Source organism: Rattus rattus, chromosome 5, assembly GCF_011064425.1.
Source record: "Rattus rattus isolate New Zealand chromosome 5, Rrattus_CSIRO_v1, whole genome shotgun sequence".
Taxonomy (NCBI): Eukaryota; Metazoa; Chordata; class Mammalia; order Rodentia; family Muridae; genus Rattus; species Rattus rattus.
The window spans coordinates 112,555,811-112,576,863 of NC_046158.1; the positions used below are offsets into that span (position 1 = coordinate 112,555,811).

Genomic DNA, 21,053 nt, shown 5'->3' on the forward strand with positions numbered 1-21,053 from the left:
CAGTGCTATAACAAATGGTAGGAACATTTGTAAGGTTAGGAAGACAACGCACCAGTAATGTGTAATTTATAATAACAGGTTCATTGTTCGAACAGTGAACTGATTTGTAACTAGTTCAGACTTAGAATAAGCAAGTTTCTTCTGTACACGGGTTTCTATAAAAGTAAAGGCAAATACAGAACGTATGCTAGAGTTGTCGAGAGGATAAATAATGGTACTATAACGTATACAGTAAGCACGTTTCCCAAGTAAACAATTAGTGATTGCTATTATTGGCAGTTCCCTTTGCTACTTTGGAGGTCACCTATTCATATGCGGGCCTATTCATATGCATCTAGTGCTCAAAAAGCAGAGTAGATACTTACTACTTTGATGGCAAAACTAATGCTTTAAATCTCCTCCAGTGGTAATACAAAGCCGCGCACGCCAGCGGGCCACTTGGCATTAGGCAGGGACTGACAAATCTGGCTTCCTTTGGCCACGTGGCACCCCCTCCTGGTTTTCCCTACCTTGTCATTTTTAGCCTGCAGGCACAAGAACTGCACTAGCTTTTTAGCCCGCAGGCCTTAGCTGCAAGTGCTTGCCGTTGCCGCTCGGGGGCGCGAGTGAGCCGAGCTGCTAGGTGTCGTGAAAACGTCGTGAAAACGGCCTTCCTTGGCGGTTCAGGCCACCTGTATAAGCGGAAAGTGCCAGTGTGTGGAAATTAGTATGGAGCTATCCGTACGGCCTTGGAACCGCTCGATTTCTATAGAGAAGCTGGCGGCTGGTGCCAGGGGCTTCTGAGTTCTCGATTCTTGGACTCCGAAAAGGCTGCAAGGCCATGCTGGCTTGGCGCGTGGCACGCGGCGCGTGGGGGCCCCTTCGCGTGGCCGTCCGGCCTCCGGGGGCGCGGGCTCGGCAGGGGCGGCTCCCGCAGGGCCCTGCTGCCACCCGCGGCCTGCTGCCTGGGCTGCCTGGCGGAGCGCTGGCGGCTGCGTCCGGCCGCGTTCGCCTTGCGGCTGCCAGGCGCCAGCCCGCGGACCCACTGCTCCGGCGCCGGGAAGGCAGCCCCGGAGCCCGCAGCCGGAGGAGATGCCGCTGCGCAGGCCCCTAGTGCCCGGTGGGTCCGGGCGAGCGCAACCAGCTCGGTAAGTACGAGGGTCGGCGGAGCGCCCGGACGCAGGTGACGGGCTCGGCGCTCTGTCGCGACACTCAGCCCGTGTTCTGGGAAGTTACGAGCAGCCAGGGCGTTCGATCTCCGGTAAACTTCAGGGGCCCCAGCCAGGTACAGTTTCTGGCCAAGTTAGAACCCACTGTAATCCCCTTCTGTCCACACCGGTTGCTGGGAGGTGTGTCTGCACGTTGCATTGGTAAAAACAAATCTCGCTCGTCTAGTTAAACATCTGTTTTTAATGTTTTGAAGTGAATCCTCAGTGTATTGGTTAAGTTCGGCGGAATCCTAAGAGCGACCCTTCTGTTCGTTTGTGCAGATTTACATCATCCTTTGGCCTTCAGTAATCTTATACAGTAGCACGGAGGATAATTATTTGGCTTGGGTTGTAATGAAAAGATCTTTCAACTTTGTATTATAGAAAACTTAAGACTATTCTTGACGTAACAGGATTTACCTGATAAGATAACTTCCCAGTCAGGTGACACCAGAGCATGAGTGTGGCACAGCTTTTGATGTCATGTTAGCAAGCTCATGCAATTATTACATCTTCAATTGTTCGGTCTTCAGGGGCCACTGTAACTGCTCCGCTTTCATCAGTTACACAGCATGGGCTGAGGTGGCCACACCCCGGTAGGGGTTACAACTTCAGGAATAGCTTTAAAACTCTTGGAGCTTGAACGCTGGATGCTTTGAAGTTGCCCTCAACCTGGCTGAAGCCTTTCCCAGCACAGTTGGCCGAGTATGCCACAGGTTATCTGGTTGGGTAATTTGAGATTAAGCTTTGTCGACTTTTACAAATGTACAAATGTAATGACTAGATGTTAATGAACTTTTTGTGGGTTTTTGGTTTTGTTTTTGTTTTTTTTCCGAGACAGCTCTTCTCAGTGTAACAGCCCCCGCTGTCCTGGAACTTGATCGGCTAGCCTCGAACTCACGAGCTCCACCTGCCCCAGCCTCCCGAGTGCTGAGATCAAAGATCTGTACCACCACTACACCCGGGAGGGTGAACATTTTTTTGTGGGGCACAGGCGCACTCACTGGTCAATAGCGTGTGCTGTCTTTACCAAGGAAGTGATGGGGCAGCTTGCAGTTTTTGGTTTAGTCTTGCTCATGGGTATGTTAGACCAACTGGAGCTCCTCGTTTTGCTTGTTTTAGTTTTGAGACAGGGTTTCTGTGTGTAACCCTGGCTGTCCTGGAACTCAGATCTGTAGACTAGGCTGGCCTCTAACTCAGAAATCCGCCTGCTTCTGCCTCTTGAACACGAAATTAAAAGGGTGTGCCACCAGAGTCTGATGGATTTTGCTTTTTAGCACAACCCTGAGCTAGCTACCTTTCTGTCTTCCCAGCCTTTGTGAGTTACTGTGCTACAGGATCGGTATTTGACTTTGACCCACAGTGTGATCATTAGCCTCGCTCTTTTCTTCATACATACAAAGGTCAGGGCAAATTCCTAGAGCTGCCTCGCTAGCTTGATACTTCTAAATTTCAGTAACATTCTAACCTTTGAGCCCGTGCAAGTGAACATGTTTTCATACAACCACTGTGTGGTCCTACTGGAACAGATTTCCAGAGTAGACGGTTCTATTGCTTCTGATTTGGCCAGTGTCCCTGTAGAATTTGACGTTCTGTAATTTTCAGTGATATTCTTCACCATACTGTCCCACTACACCGATAAGCTTTCTGTTGGGTTATTATAAAATGCCTTTTCTTACGAGGTAGGCAGGTCATGAGATTTTAGAAGGTAATCTTGAGAAATGAGCACTGCCACCTTTTTCCTTTGGTTCATGCACACACACTTGCTACCAAACACACATAGTGATCCCAGCAGCTTCCCCGGATTGTCTTCTCACTCTCCACGTGTTTTCTTGGGAACTGAGGTTGTCAGAGTGGGCAGCAAGAACCTACACCCAATGAGCTTACCAGTCTGTTCCTTTTTTTTCCCAAAAAGGTTAAGGTTTAGGCAAGTTGGTTATTGGTTTGCCGATTTAAAGGGATGTTAGAATGGTTCTTTGAAGACAGCATTCGGGGTGGTGGGATCAGCTGTCTTGACTAAGGGAGAAAAGATTTCTGGCTCCAGGGAAAGGCATTTTCTTATTTCTGTGCCATGCAGAGTATTTCAGCTTTGCTAGGCTGAAGAGTTTGAAAGTTGGAGTGCACTCATGACTTTTCTCTTTGGCAAAGCAGTGCTGTCCTTCGGCGCAGGTGCCAAGGAGCCCTTTTGGCAGTGCCAGCTTCTAACAGCTTTGCTCCACATGAAGTTTCAGGGAATCAAAAGCCCCAAATGGGAGCTGTGATTACCTTCAGGTTTTTACTTGAGGGAGGAGAAGGTGTCTGAACATCTCCATAGCTGCTTTTGACAGATTTATAGAACTCTCCATTTCCATGTATCTCTATCTTGGATTTAGCAGCTTTGACGAGAGTACTTGGAATTGATCATTTGTGGGGGTTTTTCCTGACAGAATTCTAGTCTATTTGGCCACTTAGACGATCTTTCAGCTCTTCTGCTTTAATGAAGTCATTAAAAGCTAGTGTATATGGTGGATACGGCATGTTCTTTTATATTAAAAATTTCTCTGTATATGTCTATACTTATGTATGTGCTTACAAATATTAAAGTTTATCTTACTCTTGAGTTACTGAAGTATATATTTAAAAGTATGAATTTATAGTATTTTATTCAAATTGTGCTGTCTTTGTCTTTCAGTATGAAAATCCATGGACAATCCCAAATTTGTTGTCAATGACAAGAATTGGCCTGGCCCCGGTGTTGGGCTATCTGATTCTTGAAGAAGACTTTAATGTTGCACTGGGTGTTTTTGCTTTAGCTGGGCTAACGGATTTGGTAAGCACTGAGTATATTTGCTTTTTACTCCCTTTCAAACTCCACACTGCCTGTAACTCCCGTTGTAGCCTAGCCTTAGCTTCTTCTGGACAGATGTCCTCAGCATGAGTGTGATCGAGTGCTTGTGTAAGGACTTGTCTTTAGCATTCGTGTGGGACTGCTTTTATAGGATTTAAGGGAGAGTATAAAGATCGGAGAGAGCTCTAGGAGGAGGTAATCTTTACCTTTGGTGTTTAACTTCTTCAGAAAAGAAATGTTCAAGGCTGAGCGCTTGCTGTAGAGTAAATACAGAGCAGAGCTGGAACGCCTTTGTGCGCTGTGAAAGAGGTAGCTTGGGGTACACAGTGGGTGCTCATTACTGTCCCAGGGGACCACTGCCCTGCAAGCTGGGGCAGGCTCGTGTGGAGGCCATCCTCCAGCTGCTCACCTGTGACTGCTGTGCAGCAAAGGCCTTGGTTTGAGATGACACTGGACATGCTTTCTTCTACTTCTCATGTGCACGAGGAGAGGGGCTCTTTGATACCACTCTTGTCCATTGGAGAGTGTGATATCAAAATAGAACTAGGAAAATAATTTGTGATAGAAGGTTCTGTTACTTTTGCTGACTGACCACTACCATCATATATGGCTATATTATCATCTACCTTTTCACAAACGATTTGAAATGATTTATAAAATCCCAAGCCTATGAATACATGTGGGAGAGGTGGAGAAGAACAGCTCTCTAGATCAGGGCAGTGTGAGCTGTGGAAAAGGAAACAGTATCTTCTCTTACAGGGGCACCTGGGTAGGGGACAGTTTATATGTCTTCAACCCTACTTTTTTTTTTTAACATTTTGCTCAGTATTTATTTATTTAATGATACGGGAAAATTCATTTTCCAAAAGCAAAAGTTGTATAGCACTTTAAAATGTTTGATTCCCTTTTGTGGTTCATAGAGACAGTACTTGGCCTAGTAGCAGTAGCAATGAATGTAGAATTAACTGATGGTTTTGAAAGTGGACCGAGGTGAGCATTTGCAGTGTCTCATGGCATTTCCAAGTGTGCACCAGGTACAGCCTTTCACATGAGCTCTTGTCCTTTCCTGACAGATGTTAGTTTTCCTTTATCACCATCTGTCCCATTCTCACCAACTCTCCCTGCTTCTTGAGTGCCTGCTTTCCCACTGAAGCCTGAAGGTCTCAAGCCACTCATTATTGGTGTGGGCTGAAAGGCTGTCCTAGAATTGTAAAATTCTAAATGATAAAAATGTTTTAGGTTGTAAAGTTCTTTGTTTCTTGTTTTCAGATATTTGGTTTACTTTTTATGTTAATCGGTAAGGGTTTTGTCGGGTAGGGAATCAACTGCCACATGAAATGGCCTCATTGAATGAAGGAAGAGCCCCATTAGCAAGTATGACATGATGTGTATGGAAACCAGAATTAACTGGCACCATATTGCGTGCTTTTTCTGTGGAGAATTTGATTCTTCTGCACTCACCAGCTGTAAACGGGAATGGCAGGATCTGACTGTGTGGCCAGTGGGCTAAGTGCTGATATGTTGATCTACAGGACGGGTGGGGGAGTGGAACAGGGGTACCAAGGTACATGGAACACTTTGGGGGATGGGGGCAGGAGACAGGACAGTTTAGGGGAAAGCACCGAGCTTCTAATGCTGGTTGTTGGAACTGAGACAGTAATGTAGGGCAGAGGACATGCGATCGGGAGCTGGCAGTGTCTGAGTGAGGTAAAGCGCAGTGAGGGAGAGGGAAGGGAGAGGGGGCAGTAGGAAGGAGACAGAAGCCTGGCACAGCAGGGTATTAGGAGAGAGTGGAAAGGGAAGCTTGGGCAGGAGATGACCCGGAGATGGTGACCAGAGTGCTGCTCTTGTGCTGTGGTCACTTGATAGCACATGGGTGATCTGCAGGAGAATTTTCTAGAGGCATGAGGAAGATTGGCCTAAGCTAATAAGCAAATGAGAGGTGGTAATGACTGGCCCTGCTTTTAAGGAAAGTTTGCTCTGTAGGGGAATAGAGAAGGAGGGCCAAGGAAAGAAAGAAGGCCGTGTATTAGGTGCAACATCGGGGAGAACTGGTTATCTTTTACTGTTTCCTTCTAGGTGAGAACAGACATGGCCACGGGCTAGAATGAGAGCGTTTAGTAGGAATGGCCTAGGTCATGGGTAACCTACTATCTAAGCATGATAAGAAAAGATAGATGCTGACAGTAGATGTAGGATAGCCAGGAATTGAGTGTGCACAGGTTTCTGGTTATGAATTTGTGAGGTCGGCCCATTTATGTATTTTGCATGAGCAGTGTTTATCCATTTGCATACAGGCTTGAAGTGCATGGCAGTGGTGTTGTGGGAGGAGTGAGGTGCAGTGAAGTCGTTGTACATGTTTGCAGAGGAACGATGAGAGTTAGAGGAGCAGTGAGTATGGAAGAGAATGCGGAAATTGGGCTGTGAGAACAAGCTACAGAAAGCCGGGTCTCGAAGGCCTTAGCTCCCCCATGCAGACATTGTATGTCTAATCCACTTAATAGCTGAGCATGGTGCTACAGGCCTGTGATCCCAACAGCAAAGGCAGACTGATAGTTGCAAGTTTTGAACCAGTGAAGTCTACATTAGTGTGTTCTGGGCTGCAGAGTAAGAGAACCTGTCTCAAAAAAACAAAACAAAACAAGCACCTGGAGGGCAAGGGGATGGGGAAGGGGGCAGGGAAGAGGAAGAAAGCTGATAGATTGTTCTCATTGCAATTGGAGTAGTTAGTAACTGCCTATCTGAGAATTTGCTAAGAGACTGAAGAAGTATTAATCATACTATTTGCTGAAGGTAGGCAAGGCTTGTGCAGATGGGTATTATCTGTTTTAAACAGGAGGAAAGCCAGGTCAAGGTCAATGCAAGAAGGGAATGCAAAACCAGGCCTTGAACCAGTTAGTTCTCTCTGCTGTTCTGTTTGTGTTGTTGCGGATGGGATTTCTTTTGCCATGCTAGGCTAGGGATCATCCCAGGCCTAGACCAGTTTCTGAACTCCTCCTGTACTCCTGTCTCCCTGAACTCAGTGCAATACTCGTAACAAGGAGGACATACTGTCTTTGAAGGGTGTCGTGCCTAATGGCAAACAAATCCGTTTTTATCGTTTTCGTAGGAATTTCAAGCCTTTGTTGAGGTATGAAGTTAATGTGAGCACCATACATCAGAGCCTTGGCTAACCAGGACATTTCTGTCTGTGCCATGTAACTAGGCAATACCTGGTTTTGGTTCTTTTTGTGGCCCCAATGACCAAAGTCTGACCCTTTATCAAATTAGGCCGGAGGTTCAGTTGTTATGGTAAAAAGCTTGTCAACCAAGTGTGATTGGTGCTTTAAATTATTGTTTTTAATCAAAATAAGTAATTTAAAAAGCAATTTGCCAGTAATTTGATGGTGATGTTTTTAATACCATCTCTTGGAAGACAGAAGCAGAATTTCTGGGAGTTCAAAGGCCACCCTGGGGGTTGGGGATTTAGCTCAGTGGTTAGAGCGCTTGCCTATCACGTGCAAGGCCCTGGGTTCGGTCCCCAGCTCCGGAAAAAAAAAGAGAAGGAAAAAAAAAAAGGCCACCCTGGTGTATGTAGTAGTGAAATCTGGTTTCAAAAGAAGGAAGGAAGGGAGGGAGGGAGGGAGGGAGGAAAGAAAAAGAGGAAAAAGCCAGGCAATGGTGGAACACACCTTTAATCACAGTACTTGGGAGGCAGAGGCAGGTGAACATATTCCAGGACTGGCAGGACTACACAGAAAAACCCTATCTTAAGACACAAAACAAAACAGAGCAGCAAAAGATATTTAAGTATTAGCATTTTAACTAGGGTAGGTACACAGGATTAAGTTTTTCACTCAAATATAGGTAATACAAACATCATAATCAGAACATTGAATTAATAGTGGTACTAAAATTGTGTGTGTGTGTTTTGCAGGTTATCAAACCCAGAGCTAGTCAACACTTGTCACTGAACTCTAGCCTAATCCTTTGAACACAATAAAATTTAAAATTGAGAAGTAATCATACAATGAGTTAGATAAGAGAGATGGTTCTGGCAGGACCTGAACCAGTTCAGCGGACCCGAGAGTGAATTTCAGTACCACATCAGACAGCTGCCAGCTGCCTGTACCTCCTCTCATGCAGAGGATCTGACAGTCTCCTGTGGCCTCTGTGGACACCGCACACACATGGATGGCTTAGAGACACACACATACGTTGAAATAAAGAACCCACAAGAGTCAGATACTACAATAAAACGGATAGGGATGTGAGGGTTGAGTGTCACAATTAAGTAGTCCTGAAAGGTGTCCACTTTGGCTCAAAAGAGTAGGCTTCTAGTCCTTCTCTGTCAGTCTGCTTTCTGTGAGTTCTGTGGGGGTTCTTTATTTCTATATTTATGTTTGGGTTCATCCCACATGAGTACATTGTAAAAATAGTGAGAAGCCAGTAGGACACCATGAAGGAGAAAGAACAATAATATGAATGTGAAATTCATTATAGACAATTGCCATTTTAAAAACTAAAGGAGTAAGAATGTTTGGGGATAATAAATGAGATTTTACTGACATTTTCTGAAAGTATAGTTGTTTTTCTGGTATCTCTTAAGCTTCAAATTATCTATTCTGTTTGAATTATGACATTTGTTTAAAAAACACTTCTATTTTCAGTTGGATGGATTTATTGCTCGAAACTGGGCCAATCAAAAATCAGCTTTGGGAAGTGCTCTTGATCCACTTGCTGATAAGGTTCTTATCAGCATCTTATATATTAGCTTGACCTATGCAGATCTTATTCCAGGTAAGAACACTGTCCTGTGTGCTTTAAATAACAAGGAAGGGCAATGGTAGTGAGCTTAGGTCTTTTCTTCCAAATGGTTTTCTTCCAAAATATATTTTCAACTTTAAACTGTTGCCTTGATTTTAAGTAAACTGTTTTGCTTATCACAGCCACACTATTATAGAATTTGTGTCCTTGTTACACTGGATAACTTTGTTTAAAATTAATTGAGATAGTAGTTCACAGTTACATTGTGTTTTAGTGCCCAGATATTTGGAAGTGATTTAAAATCTTTGTAAGTCATTGACTTTTTTTTCAGTTTTTATTTAGTGTATATGGTATGTGTGAGTGCTTTGCATGTATGTCTGTGCCCACTTGATGTCTGGTGCTTATGGAAGGTAGAGGAGGGTATCCGATCCCCTCTTCTAGAGTAATTAGAGACAGTTGTGAGCTGCCATGTGGGTCCTGAAATCAAACTCAGGGCCTCTGGAAGAGCAGCCAGTGTTCTTAACCACTGAGCCATCTCTCCAGCCTCCATGGTTATCTTTATTAAGTACAGTTTATGCATGATGGGTACTCTGATAGTATGAAGATGTCTGTAAAAATGTGCATTCTTATTGTGCAGTTTCAAATCATATACAGATTACATAATGCATTATCTGAGTACTCTGAACTTCATGGTCTCTTGCCCTGAGCATGCATTGTATATGCTTCTCTGGTTCTTCGTTTTGTGCTTAGGCTGTATGTATTTCTCAAGCAGTTTTTCTTCCTCATACTCCCCCCCACCCCACCCCAAGAGTTAGAAGTGGGGTTTGAGAACAGAGGCTGGTCCATTGCTGGTGTCTGGTAGAAGTGTAATGGAGTTTTATTCTGGTCTTCTTTGTCCATTGTTGGTGTCTGGTAGGTAGAGCGTAATGATGTCACATTCTGGTTCTACACGTGGTCTCAGTGTCCATCACTGAAGAGTGGTAGACAGTGTAGTGTTTGATGCTCGCCCAGCTTGACGTTGTTTTCAGTCTTTGGTTTTCTAAGTGCTCCAGTCTAAGTGCTCCAGACGTATTGGTTAGATATTCCTATCTATTTCCAGTGTTATGATATTAGAACTGGCCTTTTCCAAAATTATTTCCCAATGGTAAAGAAAAGCCTATTGGGGTTTTGATTGATTTGGTTACATGGAATTTATAGCTCTCTTTGGAACTTTTGACATTTTTTACAAGTGTCTTCTGGGTCACAAATGCCATGTATCTACTGTATTTAGGCTTTCTTTGATGTCTTTCATAGTTTTATAATTTTCTCCAAGACAGTAATACATTTTTGATAGATTTATTCTCAAGTATTTGATAGTTTTAATGTTCTTACCAGTGGAAGCTTTTAAGCTCTGCTGTGTATCAGTGAATATATTGATGATCGGCCCTTTCCTAATGTTAGCCGGGCTCCAGTGCAGTTTTCTCCCTCTGACTATGTTCAATTCTTCTGCCTTGTCTCCAGCCCAGTATACACTGTCCATAGTTAAAGACTTTCTTTTATCTGTCTGACTTCCTCACTGCCCTATGTTTCTCATGCTGACTCACCCCAGCTCAGACAAGGCTCACAGCCACTTTGTGGGGTGATTTCTGTAGGGATCAAGTCATAGAGATCCTCTTTTTCAAGCTTAATAGTTTTTCTTAGAAATGTCTGCCAAGTGTCTATTATGATAGGACACTGCAAACTCTTTCTTGGCATATTATTGGTCTAGCATCCCCCACACACATCCTTTGAGCTGCTTTTAATGAGGTGAAATGCATGGCTGTTTTGTTGTTGTTGTTTGTTTTGTTTTTAGGGTTAAAACAATCTGTGTTTCCTGGTGGAAATCTAGCTTGGTCAGGATGCATTCTGGAGATACTGGTGAATTTGGATGGATTGTATTTTGTTAAGATTTCTCATTGAATTCATGAGATTAGCCTGGCCTGTTTTGTGTGTGTGTGTGTGTGTGTGTGTGGGGAGGTGGTATTTGTGATTTTTGCCTCACCAGCAGCCTTGTACTTGTTCTGACACTGAGCTAAATCTCCAAATACTGGCCTGAGATTTTTTTTCTTAAAAAAATGTTTGTTGGTTTTTAAATTAATGTTTTAAGTTATAATGTAATGGGTTTCATCATGGCGTCTTCATTACACATTGTTCTCAGTCATTTCTGTCCTGTTGCCTCCCGTAAACTCTTCTCACTTTCAGGGTAGCTCCCCTCTACTTCTTGTTACACCTGCATGCTATGACCTGCTCTGTGACCCACCTTGCTTAAGATCTTGTTCTTTCAAGGAGCCCCTTTCTAGCTTTATGACCCAGAAAACTGTAAATGCTCACAGACATGCAAAATCTTAAATTTAAGTTTGACGAAAGAGAAAAAACCCATGTTTTGAGTTTGGCTATTTTTAGCCTAATATGTTGCTGTAAATGTCAGAAGTTTTTGTTCGTTCATTCATGAGCATCTAGGCTGGTTCTGTTTTGTGAATAGTGGAGCAGTAAGCATGCATGTCTGTGTGCTGACTAGAGTCCTTCTGATGTGTAGTCAAGAGTGACATAGCTGGGTTATGCGGTCATTCTGTTCTCTCGTAAGGAAGCTCCCACAAATTTCTATACTGATTACATTCCCACTACCAGAATGTATTGAGATTTTTCTTGGTGATAGCTGTTCCTCTGGGTCCCTGTTTCTAATAACTTCATCAAACAGGTTAATGACTTTTTCTTCAATTCTTGGATGGTGTTCATGTGACATTACAGTTTTTTATTTTGATGTTTGATAGAATTTGTTGAAGTCATTGAAGAGAGTTTTGAAATGTGATTATTTTTTCTTTAATTGTTCCAGGGTAATTTAGTTTAATAACTTATCCAGTGTATATTTTGCAAGTTACGAATCTTTTTTCCTAGGTACTTACCCATTTTATTTATATTATTAAGAAATATTATATTATTTATATTATAAGAAGTTTATTTGTAGCGACTTTTTGTTGCTACCATAAGACATATGGTATGTAGTAGTGCCCTAATTTTCATCTTGAGTCCTATGTCCTTCTCTTTCTCTTGACTGGTTTTGCCACATTTGCCAGTTCTGTGACTTCTAATGACCAAATATGGGTTTGAGGAGTCGTGGGTTTACCTCTTCAGCTGTCCCCACCCCCTTCATTCTCTGGGTTTTCCTTGTTTCCTTTTTTATATACCAGTTCAGCTGCTGTGGCACGGCCCCAACACACAGGCTTACACACAAAATAAAACTTTTAAATGTAATTCAAAAAGTTTAGAATGTGATTCTAGTATATAATTAACAAAAAATGGCCACATTGAAGTTTAAAATGTCACAGTTGATTTGCATGTACCATATCTTTCATTCTGACGAGCCACCTCTTAGGTTTTGACAGTACTCATGGCTGTGTGAATTGACAGCACAGCCTTATAGATGGGCCCCTGGCTGGTCTGGTGGCTGTCTAGCTTTCCTGACGTTGGTTTGGGCTGCATTTCCGGCTGCCGTGTCATCATCCCCTATTGCGTGTGTTAGTTAGTGCTCTTGTCATTGTCCGTGCAGAATATCTTCCTGCTTTCATGACATGTTTTGTCTCTCTGGCTAATAATTGTTTCTTAGGTTGGGAATGTGGCTGAGCATCAGAACCCTAGCATGCACAAAGCTCTGTGGGTGGCTTTTGTTAATGATTTCAGGCTTACCTGTGTCGTCAGCGACTATTCTCTGTGACTGTAGTCTTCCAGCCTGTATGCAGTCAGGCTTTACAAACCTGTGCTTCAGTGAGTGGATATTCTGCAGTACTGTGTTGCAGTGCTCTGTGTAAGCTCAGTAAGTGTCCTTTTCAGTCTTGTCGAAATCTTTCATGTCTTGACATTTCCTCCCTTTTGGTACATTTGTCAGTTACTGGGAGATTAGGCTGAAGTTTCCTTCTTTGTGTCATGTTTTACTCAACGCCACCCCCACCATTTCCACAATTCTAATTTTGCCTTGTTATTTTTTAAATCATGCTAGTAACAACACAAGTTGAAATCGAGTATTTATGACAAATGGAGTATTTTATTTGGACACTGTTCACCAGATGGTTGCAGATAGTAAAATGACTCTAAAAGACACTGTCATATCTGTCCTAGTGCTGGGTTGACTGCAAGAGAACCTCACTGTCCACGTCTGCATTCCATAGACCGTCATCCCTGCACAGCTTCCTCACAGTCACAGATTTTGATTTGCAGAGGTTGGCTGCATTTTAAATTGTGATTGTTGTTAATGTATCAGCCAGTGCTTACTGTAGAAATGTTTGTTTAATGATTTTTAAAAAGTGCATCTATAAATCATAGTTTACATGGTTTACAGTGGCCTGGCACATTTTCTCTTTGAAACAGCACTGTAATAGAGGATGAAGCTAGGGCGAATTCAGTTTGATGTGCAGGTGCGGGTGCAGAGCCAATAGAATGTCAGACTGGAGAGGGTCCTAAACACAGCCTTGGATTGATTACCTCTGAGCTGTTTGAAGATACCATGAAAGGGATATTTGTGAACTGTGATTTGAATTTTGATTTTTCCAATTAAATTTATTTTGAAAAAGATAGAGGATTGTGGTTGTAACTTTGTATGGTACAGAAGGCTCTTAAGTAAGTATGTTCTCTGACCTCCCATCCAAAATACCCTCCTGTTGGCTATGGCTCTGGGACCATGGTGGGAAGTTGAGTATCCCCAATGACAAACAGTTTCGGGTTTTGGATCGTTTGGGAATTAGTGGTGCCCAGCTGACAATATGCAAATATTCCAGAACTCAAGAAACTGAAATCTGAAATGTCTCTTGTCCAAGCACATTGGATAAGGGAGCCTCAGCCTATGAGACGATTGATTGACAGGTTGGGCAGGAAAAGGAAGAACCAGATGTCTGGGTAGGGGCTATCTCAGCTGGAGTGTATTTCAGGAAACTGTATATAAAACTCTAGAGAATAGGCTAAAATTCAGAGATAAGAAATCCTGAAACTTGCAGGATATTTCAGCTTCTCTGACATGCCAACTGCCTTACTGTTATTGTCATTGGATTTTAGTGAGCATGAGGTCTTTTCCCCAGAAACGCAAAGCTGAGAAGAGTCGGGTGTGGGGAGGCTGGGTGTAGCTCACACTGTTACATACATACAGACTTGCAGTTTATAGACAGATGCACGAGAACACATTGTGAGTGAAAGTCTAGAGGTAGGTGAGTTACAGCCAGAGTCTGCAGTTCATTCTGATTACAGGAAGGAAGGGCTTCACTGTAGGGGCCCGAATCATCAGTAAATATTTACTATAAAATCTTACTTAAGGGAAACGTCGAATAGTGCGAGGCTGAATGAGTCTTTACTAAAGTCATAATATCTACTACTAATTTTAAATTCATTAAAACTATTTTATATTTGATTTTCAGTCCCACTCACTTACATGATAATTTCAAGAGATGTAATGTTGATCGCTGCTGTGTTTTATGTCAGATACCGAACTCTGCCAACACCGGTAAGGTTCAGGACACACTCCTTTAGCATGACTTCTAACATAAATATTGAATGCAGTTTCACTTTAGGATACTTGTTTATGGCAGTTATTAATTTATTTACCAGGAATTAGAAAAAAAATCACCTTGCAATTTGAATGCATGACTAGTTCATTTTAAAAGCTGGATTTGTCACTGGGTGTGCTGACACATGCCCTTAATCTCAGCACTCCAGAGGCAGAAGCAGGTGGATCACTGTGAGTCTGAGACTACTCTAGGGGCTACAAGGCTACAGTGAGATCCTAATTAAACACAAACCAACAAAAGCCTAATTTCTATTTTAAGTCCAGCTCTTCAGTTGATGTTGTATGAAGCCCAGGGCAGCCAGCCAGGCCGCAGCAGACTGTTAAAGGTGTTTCCTGTCTCCAAGCTGTCTAATACTTCACTTATTCACCGTATATGGTCTAGAAGTGGCTTTTAAAATCAATCATAGAAGAATGGAATAGCTTGCTTACATACTGTTCATGGCTCTGTAAATATTTTTTTTTTCCTTTGGTTCTTTTTTTCGGAGCTGGGGACCGAACCCAGGGCCTTGCGCTTCCTAGGCAAGCGCTCTACCACTGAGCTAAATCCCCAACCCTGGCTCTGTAAATATTTGAGCACATAAGTATAACATTACCTTTTTTGTTCTAAGGGAAAATAGAGATATATTTTTATTTATTTTGCTTTTTAACCTGTAAAAGATAGTAACGTAAGTTTCTTTAGTGACTTTGTGATGAAGCAAACTGTGGGAGTGACTGTACAATTTTGTATCACTTGCATTTTGAAGAATCTTACTTTTAATAGTCTCATTATAATGTAACAAAGTAATAGTGCTCAATTTACCCAATAAGCAAGATAGGTACACTGGGGCTGGGCATAGGGTAAGCACTAGTAACTTTTGTTAGAAACCTGAAGGATAAATTTTAACTTTTTTTTTTCTTTTGCCAGCGAACACTAGCTAAGTACTTCAATCCTTGCTATGCCACTGCTAGGTTAAAACCAACATTCATCAGCAAGGTAAGACTCATAGCAGCCTTTTAAAGAGATCAGTCCTTTGTGAACTTGTATAATAATGAAATGAATGTAAGCCAGGCAGGAGCAGCTTAGAATGAAAACATTCTTACAAGTTTGTTTGTAAGTGTGCACTTGGGTGGAAAGCAGAGACATCTTGTGGAGGTCAGTTCTCTCTTCCATCTTGTGGGGGTCAGTTCTCTCTCCCATCTTGTGGGTCCTGGGAATTGAACTCAGGTTGTTAGGCTTGGCCACAGCACTTTTGATTGCTAAGCCATCTCACCAACTTGAGAATGAGATAAATTTAAATGCATTGATTAGAGGGGCTAGGAAATGGGTCATGTCTTTCTTCTGAATGTTTTTATCTTGTTAGTATGTGCAGTTTATCTTTGTTGATGGTCTTAAGAATTATACCTTGAATGAGATCATGGGGTAGGTTAAAAGTGAGGTGTAAGTACTCTTTAATTGAGATGCAAAATTATGAAGAGTTTCTTGTGCTTTTCCTATTATCCATTTATTCATTTTAATTGCAGATGCTTGAGTGTTGTATAGTATTGTGTGTGTGTGTGTGTGTGTGTGTGTGTGTGTGTGTGTGTAGGCTGATGTTTGTAATCTTCCTCTCCTTTTCCACAATTATTGATTGAGGCAAAGTCTCCTAGTTGAATCTTGAGCTTGCCTTAGCCTAGGGATTTCCTGTCTCTTTACCCTGCTGAGCCATATCTAGCCCCAACTCTTTCTATTTTTAAAGAGTGTTAGATGAAAAGAGAATAGACAATCCCACTCACTTACAGTCTAGATTGTCTTTTTCAGGATCCTAAATGTCCATCAACCTTTGCATAGCAAAGGTACCAATGCCCTGATAAGCTCACTGAAGCCATCCCCCCATTAACACTCTTTGGCAGAGGGGTAACAGATTAGGTCTATTTGAGACAGAATGACCATTGTTTTGTGTTAGGATCCCTGGCACAGAATGTTAGCACTATAAGAGCTTTGGCTGCTTGTGACTTTGTGTCAAGTGCAGCAATTCGAATGTAGCCTTCCATAGAAAGTCACTTGAAGTGCTGGGACAGATGCACCAGTATGCACTTGTTCTGAAAACCCATTATTTGTTTTAAAGTCACAATGTGGTGATGGTCACTGTCATGTGACTGCAGAATAAATAGTGAGTGTCCCTGCACACCTTCCTTAACTCCCTCATGCTCAGGTTGTTTTATAGAATGTCGTCTTCTGATGTTTCTGGTTCTGTTTTGTGCTGTTGAGGATAAACAGTGCTTACTTCCCTAGAAGATTTCACGGCAATAAATACATTTCAGTTTTCTGACTTCACAGGGTACGCAGGCAGCAAGTCAAGTGGTCTTGGAAGTCTGGGTTCTAGGTTTTACTCTAGTGCTTACTGTGTTTTTTCACCCAAGGAGAGGCCACTTCATTGTTTCATGTTTGCAGAACTGCGTGAGGACAACTAGGGAAAAGAGCAAAGAATTGTATAGCATCATTGAATTGCTGTGGGATTCAAGGGGTGGTACTTTCTGATAGTTGTCGCTGCCCTTGTAATAAATGAAGGGCACCTATGTGGGCAGGTGGATCTGTTAGTGACTGATCTGGCACTTATTCTCACCTGGGAATGCCAACTTGGCGTGGCTGATGCAGTTGTCCATATAATGCCAGAATACCTTTGTCTCAGAAGCATAACCAGGTCCATTTAACACCATTGCTCTATAATGCCTTTATTTTTAAGGTCAATACAGCAGTCCAGTTAATTTTGGTGGCAGCTTCTCTGGCAGCTCCAGTTTTCAATTATGCTGACAGCATTTATCTTCAGATACTATGGTAAGTTAAATTTAGAGTTACTCTGAGAATATTAGTACAGTGGCTTATTGTGATGTCTAGAATGACTTTGCTCTTGAAGTGTATAATGAACATGAGGTAGACAAGCTGTGGCCACCTTCTTTCCCTCTCTTCCTGTTCTCTCCTCCACTCCTTTTCCTGACTTTGTACACTGGAGCATGGGTAGCTTCAGGAGTCATAGCCCTAAAGCAAGTTTTTTCTGCCCCAGCAGCCATCAGCTGCTAACAGTTCCTCAGAAGGGAGTTGACCTTTATGAGTCCCTGCAGTATCCGAGCAGAGGTTTTAGCTGGTCTGTGCATGCATACAGTCAGCTACTGTATAGTTTCATGTGTGCAGTCTTTGTCATGTCCAATAAATACCGTTTGTGGCAAATGCCCACTACCTCTAACTCTTAACATTTTCCTCTGCTTCTTGCATGTTAATCTCTGAGCCTTGCAAGTAGGGAGTGTGATATGTGTGCATTCCATAGTGTCTCATAAGCAAGTTATCACCCAGCTGTAAACCCTGAGCTAGAATAGCAAGTGGAAGATGTACCCATGTTTGCAGTAGTGGCATAAATGTTATGGGGATAACCAACCACTTTCTGATTGCATTTAGAACCTATCCACAAAACGGACCTAAAACCAGGTTCCATTAACAGGACCCCCAAACCATTGGCCCTAGGAGAGAACCTAACCTTCTGCTAAGTGGACGTAGTTCCTGTCTGTATACCCATACGTCAGTGCAGCTCCCAACACCCCTCAGAGCAGCTTCCTTTTACAGTAGATAGTGACCAACACAACTAACCAGCGTGCACTGTCAGCCTTAGTCTTACTGTAAGGCATGGGGCACAGAAATTAGCAGTCACGACTTAGAGGGATGAGAAGGATTGCTAATGTGTGAGAATTTTGGAGGAAGAGAAAGAAGAGGGGTAACTGTGGGAAGGAAATTTCATCTGAGCCATAATGATAGGTGACCTGGATGCCCAGCAGACCCAGCCTAATAGAGGGGTGCAGTAGGAAGGACACCCAGTGCAAGCACTTTGAATTTTGTTTTAGTGTGCTAATTCCTCAGTGTAAATATCTTGAAATGTGTCAGACTCAAACTTTCAAGTGTTCTAAATAGGCTGCCATGTTGACACTTATTACGTTTAATTATAATTAAAACTTGCTTTAGAGCTCTAAACAAAGTTGATTGGTTAATCAAAGTGAATTATACTAAACACTTTTTTAAATGATAGCCTAAACTTTATTTTCTTACATAAAATAAAGGGTCCCCCCCCCCTTTTATATTTTGGGTTATCAATGGAGGATCTTTTTCTCAAAAACAAACTGCATCCGGATATAGCCTGATCTCCTGTTTTTACTTCAGGGTATTGCATGACTTTAGGTAGGCACCAAGCAGTCTTAAGTAGGAGCTGTCTAGTTTGAGCCATATCTCTCCAGTCTTTTACAGTTGTCTCCATTCATGTCTGTCTGAGTATGTTTTTGTGGGAGAAAAGTGAGGACATCAACACCTAGGACAGTTGCTGTACTACTAGTCTTTAGGCCTCCGTAATTAGATGGCTTTTATTTGGCATTGCCAGTTTAAATGCAGTCTTGAAGGAAGCCGTGACTTTAGATTTTGTAGTTAAATTTCATCACAGAGTCCTATTTTCTTAGCTCACTTTTACTTGTGTACTTCATGATTCCTGCTGGTGGTGTTTTGGGATTGGAAGGCTGAAGCAGTGCATTTCTCTCCTTTGAAGGTGTTGTACAGCATTCACTACAGCTGCGTCCGCATACAGTTATTATCACTATGGTCGGAAAACTGTTCAGGTGATAAAGGGCAAATGACAGGCACCCAGATCCAGCAGCAAGGGAGCGACTCGCGTCATCGGCAGCAGCGCCAGCGAAAGCTACAGGACTTTCCCGATCTTGGTGTTCAGCTTGCGAAAGGTCTTGTCAGACAAACCATGTCTTCAAAACCGAAGAAATGTACGTCCAAAATAAGCTCGATCATGGGCCTATACAGAATTTCCAGTGTATTTTTAAATACAAATAAAAATATAATGTAGAATTTTTAATCTTAGGTTTTTGATTAATTGGTGAGATTATTCTAGTTTTTTTTTTTTTTTAATGTTTTTAAAAAAACAGTTGGTAACATATAAACAAAGGAAAGCAGGAGGGAATCCCCGAGATTAAATGCATACCACACACGGCATGGCTATATATTGTTATGCTTAAATTTTAAATCTATAAACACATAACAGTTCGTGTGACTAATGCTTGGTCATTTGAAAAGTGAGAGTAGACCTAGCTGTGGGAAGTGTAAAGGCATACAGAGCATTAAAATGCAGTAAGTTTTGAAAATAAAAAAGAGCAAACAAAATAGAAGGCATTGAAGTTCACCATAGTCTTCCAGCCTCTCAGTTACCAAACAGTTTCTGTATCAGGATAGCAGACAACACAGGAGTCAGAAGGGAGACCACGAGTATTAGGCATCGCATCTAAAAGGCAGAGAATTACATCATGCCTTCTCACTGTTTCTCATGGGATGTCTGTATGATACTGGAACCTGTACTCATATGTCATGTAAATAGTATGAAAGTTTCTATTTTTCAAAGTTTTTTTTTTTAACTTTGGGGAATCTTCTATTGTTAACATGATAAGAAAATAAAAGAGCTGGAAAAATCTGCGTCTTCCCGTGGGTTGTTGTGGTGTGTGTTTATGTGACTGCATACGTTTCCTCATCTATGAAGTGCACTTAGATGCAGCACTTCCCCCTACGTTGTAAAACTTACTGGTTCCAGACACGTGACCTTAAGGACCTGCTCTACCCTTGTGTTTAGAGTAGTGGGGTACAGGTAGGGTCAGGAGCCAGGGGGCTCCTCCACATACTAGAAACCCTTGGTTTCCCTTTCTCCTTCGCTTGACCTAAGTATAATGTGGATGTAAAAGTTCAGGGCTTTTCTGGGCCTGCCCTTGCTTTGAAATGATGACAAGGAGACCTGGTATATTTATTGATGAGCTTCTTGCTCTACAGCTAGGTAGGGTTCTGATTTAGTCTAGCCCTGCTGTGCTGCCTAGTACCCAGCCATGTGCCCCATTACCTGCCTTCCTAGTCTCTCCCTGGTTGCTCCTACCCATCTGTGTCCTCATGGCCACTCAACACTCTCCACCCAGGACCCCCTCACTGGGATTAGAAGTCTAGCCTTAACTCTCCTCCCCAGCTATAGGCTGGTCAGCTCTAACCAGACATAAAGGAGAACAATGTCTTACAAAATACTGAGTCAGAAAATGCTTTGTAATGATGACTAGGGTCTGGACTGCACCCAGATGATCTCCAGGTACAGAAATCAGCATTCCAATACACTGCATAAAAACATTCCCCAACATGTGGAACTATACAGGAAGACCTTAGTCATTTGTTGAACTGTTGAAAGAGAAGTTAGAGACAGAAACATAGGCTTTATTGCATTGTGCAACTGTTGCTGGTCCTGTCTTTGCATCCCAGAACATCAGCTTAGCCACAGTGGTGGTTTGGATGAGAATGTCCCCAGTCTCAGGTGTTTTGAATTTTTGGTTTAGGAAAAAAGTGCGTCACTGGGGACAGGCTCTGAGCTTTCTTTTTTTTTTTTTTTTTTTTTTTTTCCAGAGCTGGGGACCGAACCCAGGGCCTTGCGCTTCCTAGGCAAGCGCTCTGCCACTGAGCTAAATCCCCAACGGCTCTGAGCTTTCAAGGTCACATGCCATTCCCAGTTTGCCAAAAGCTTTTGCTTGTGATTCAAGATTTGAACTGTCAACTTTTAGCCCCAACTGCTGTTCCTGCCTGCTGCCAGCTTCTTACCCTCGGGAACCACAAGTAAATAACCCTTAAGTTGCTTCGGTCACGGTGTTTTGTCACACCCTGTAGCCACCCTGGCCTTGGAACAGGCAGGGTGGAAGTGGAGCCAGC

At 42.6% G+C, this 21,053-nt stretch overlaps 1 protein-coding gene across 1 annotated transcript; it reads left to right on the forward strand.

The window, feature by feature from the left end:
• Positions 1-649: 649 nt before the first annotated feature.
• On the forward strand, positions 650-19,802 carry Crls1 (cardiolipin synthase 1). Its single transcript, XM_032904276.1, is given in 8 exon segments — positions 650-907; positions 909-1,127; positions 3,859-3,996; positions 8,664-8,793; positions 14,178-14,263; positions 15,231-15,299; positions 17,029-17,120; positions 18,865-19,802. Coding segments are annotated over 8 exon segments (909 nt in total). The 5' UTR covers positions 650-820; the 3' UTR covers positions 18,953-19,802.
• The last annotated feature ends 1,251 nt before the right edge of the window (positions 19,803-21,053 follow it).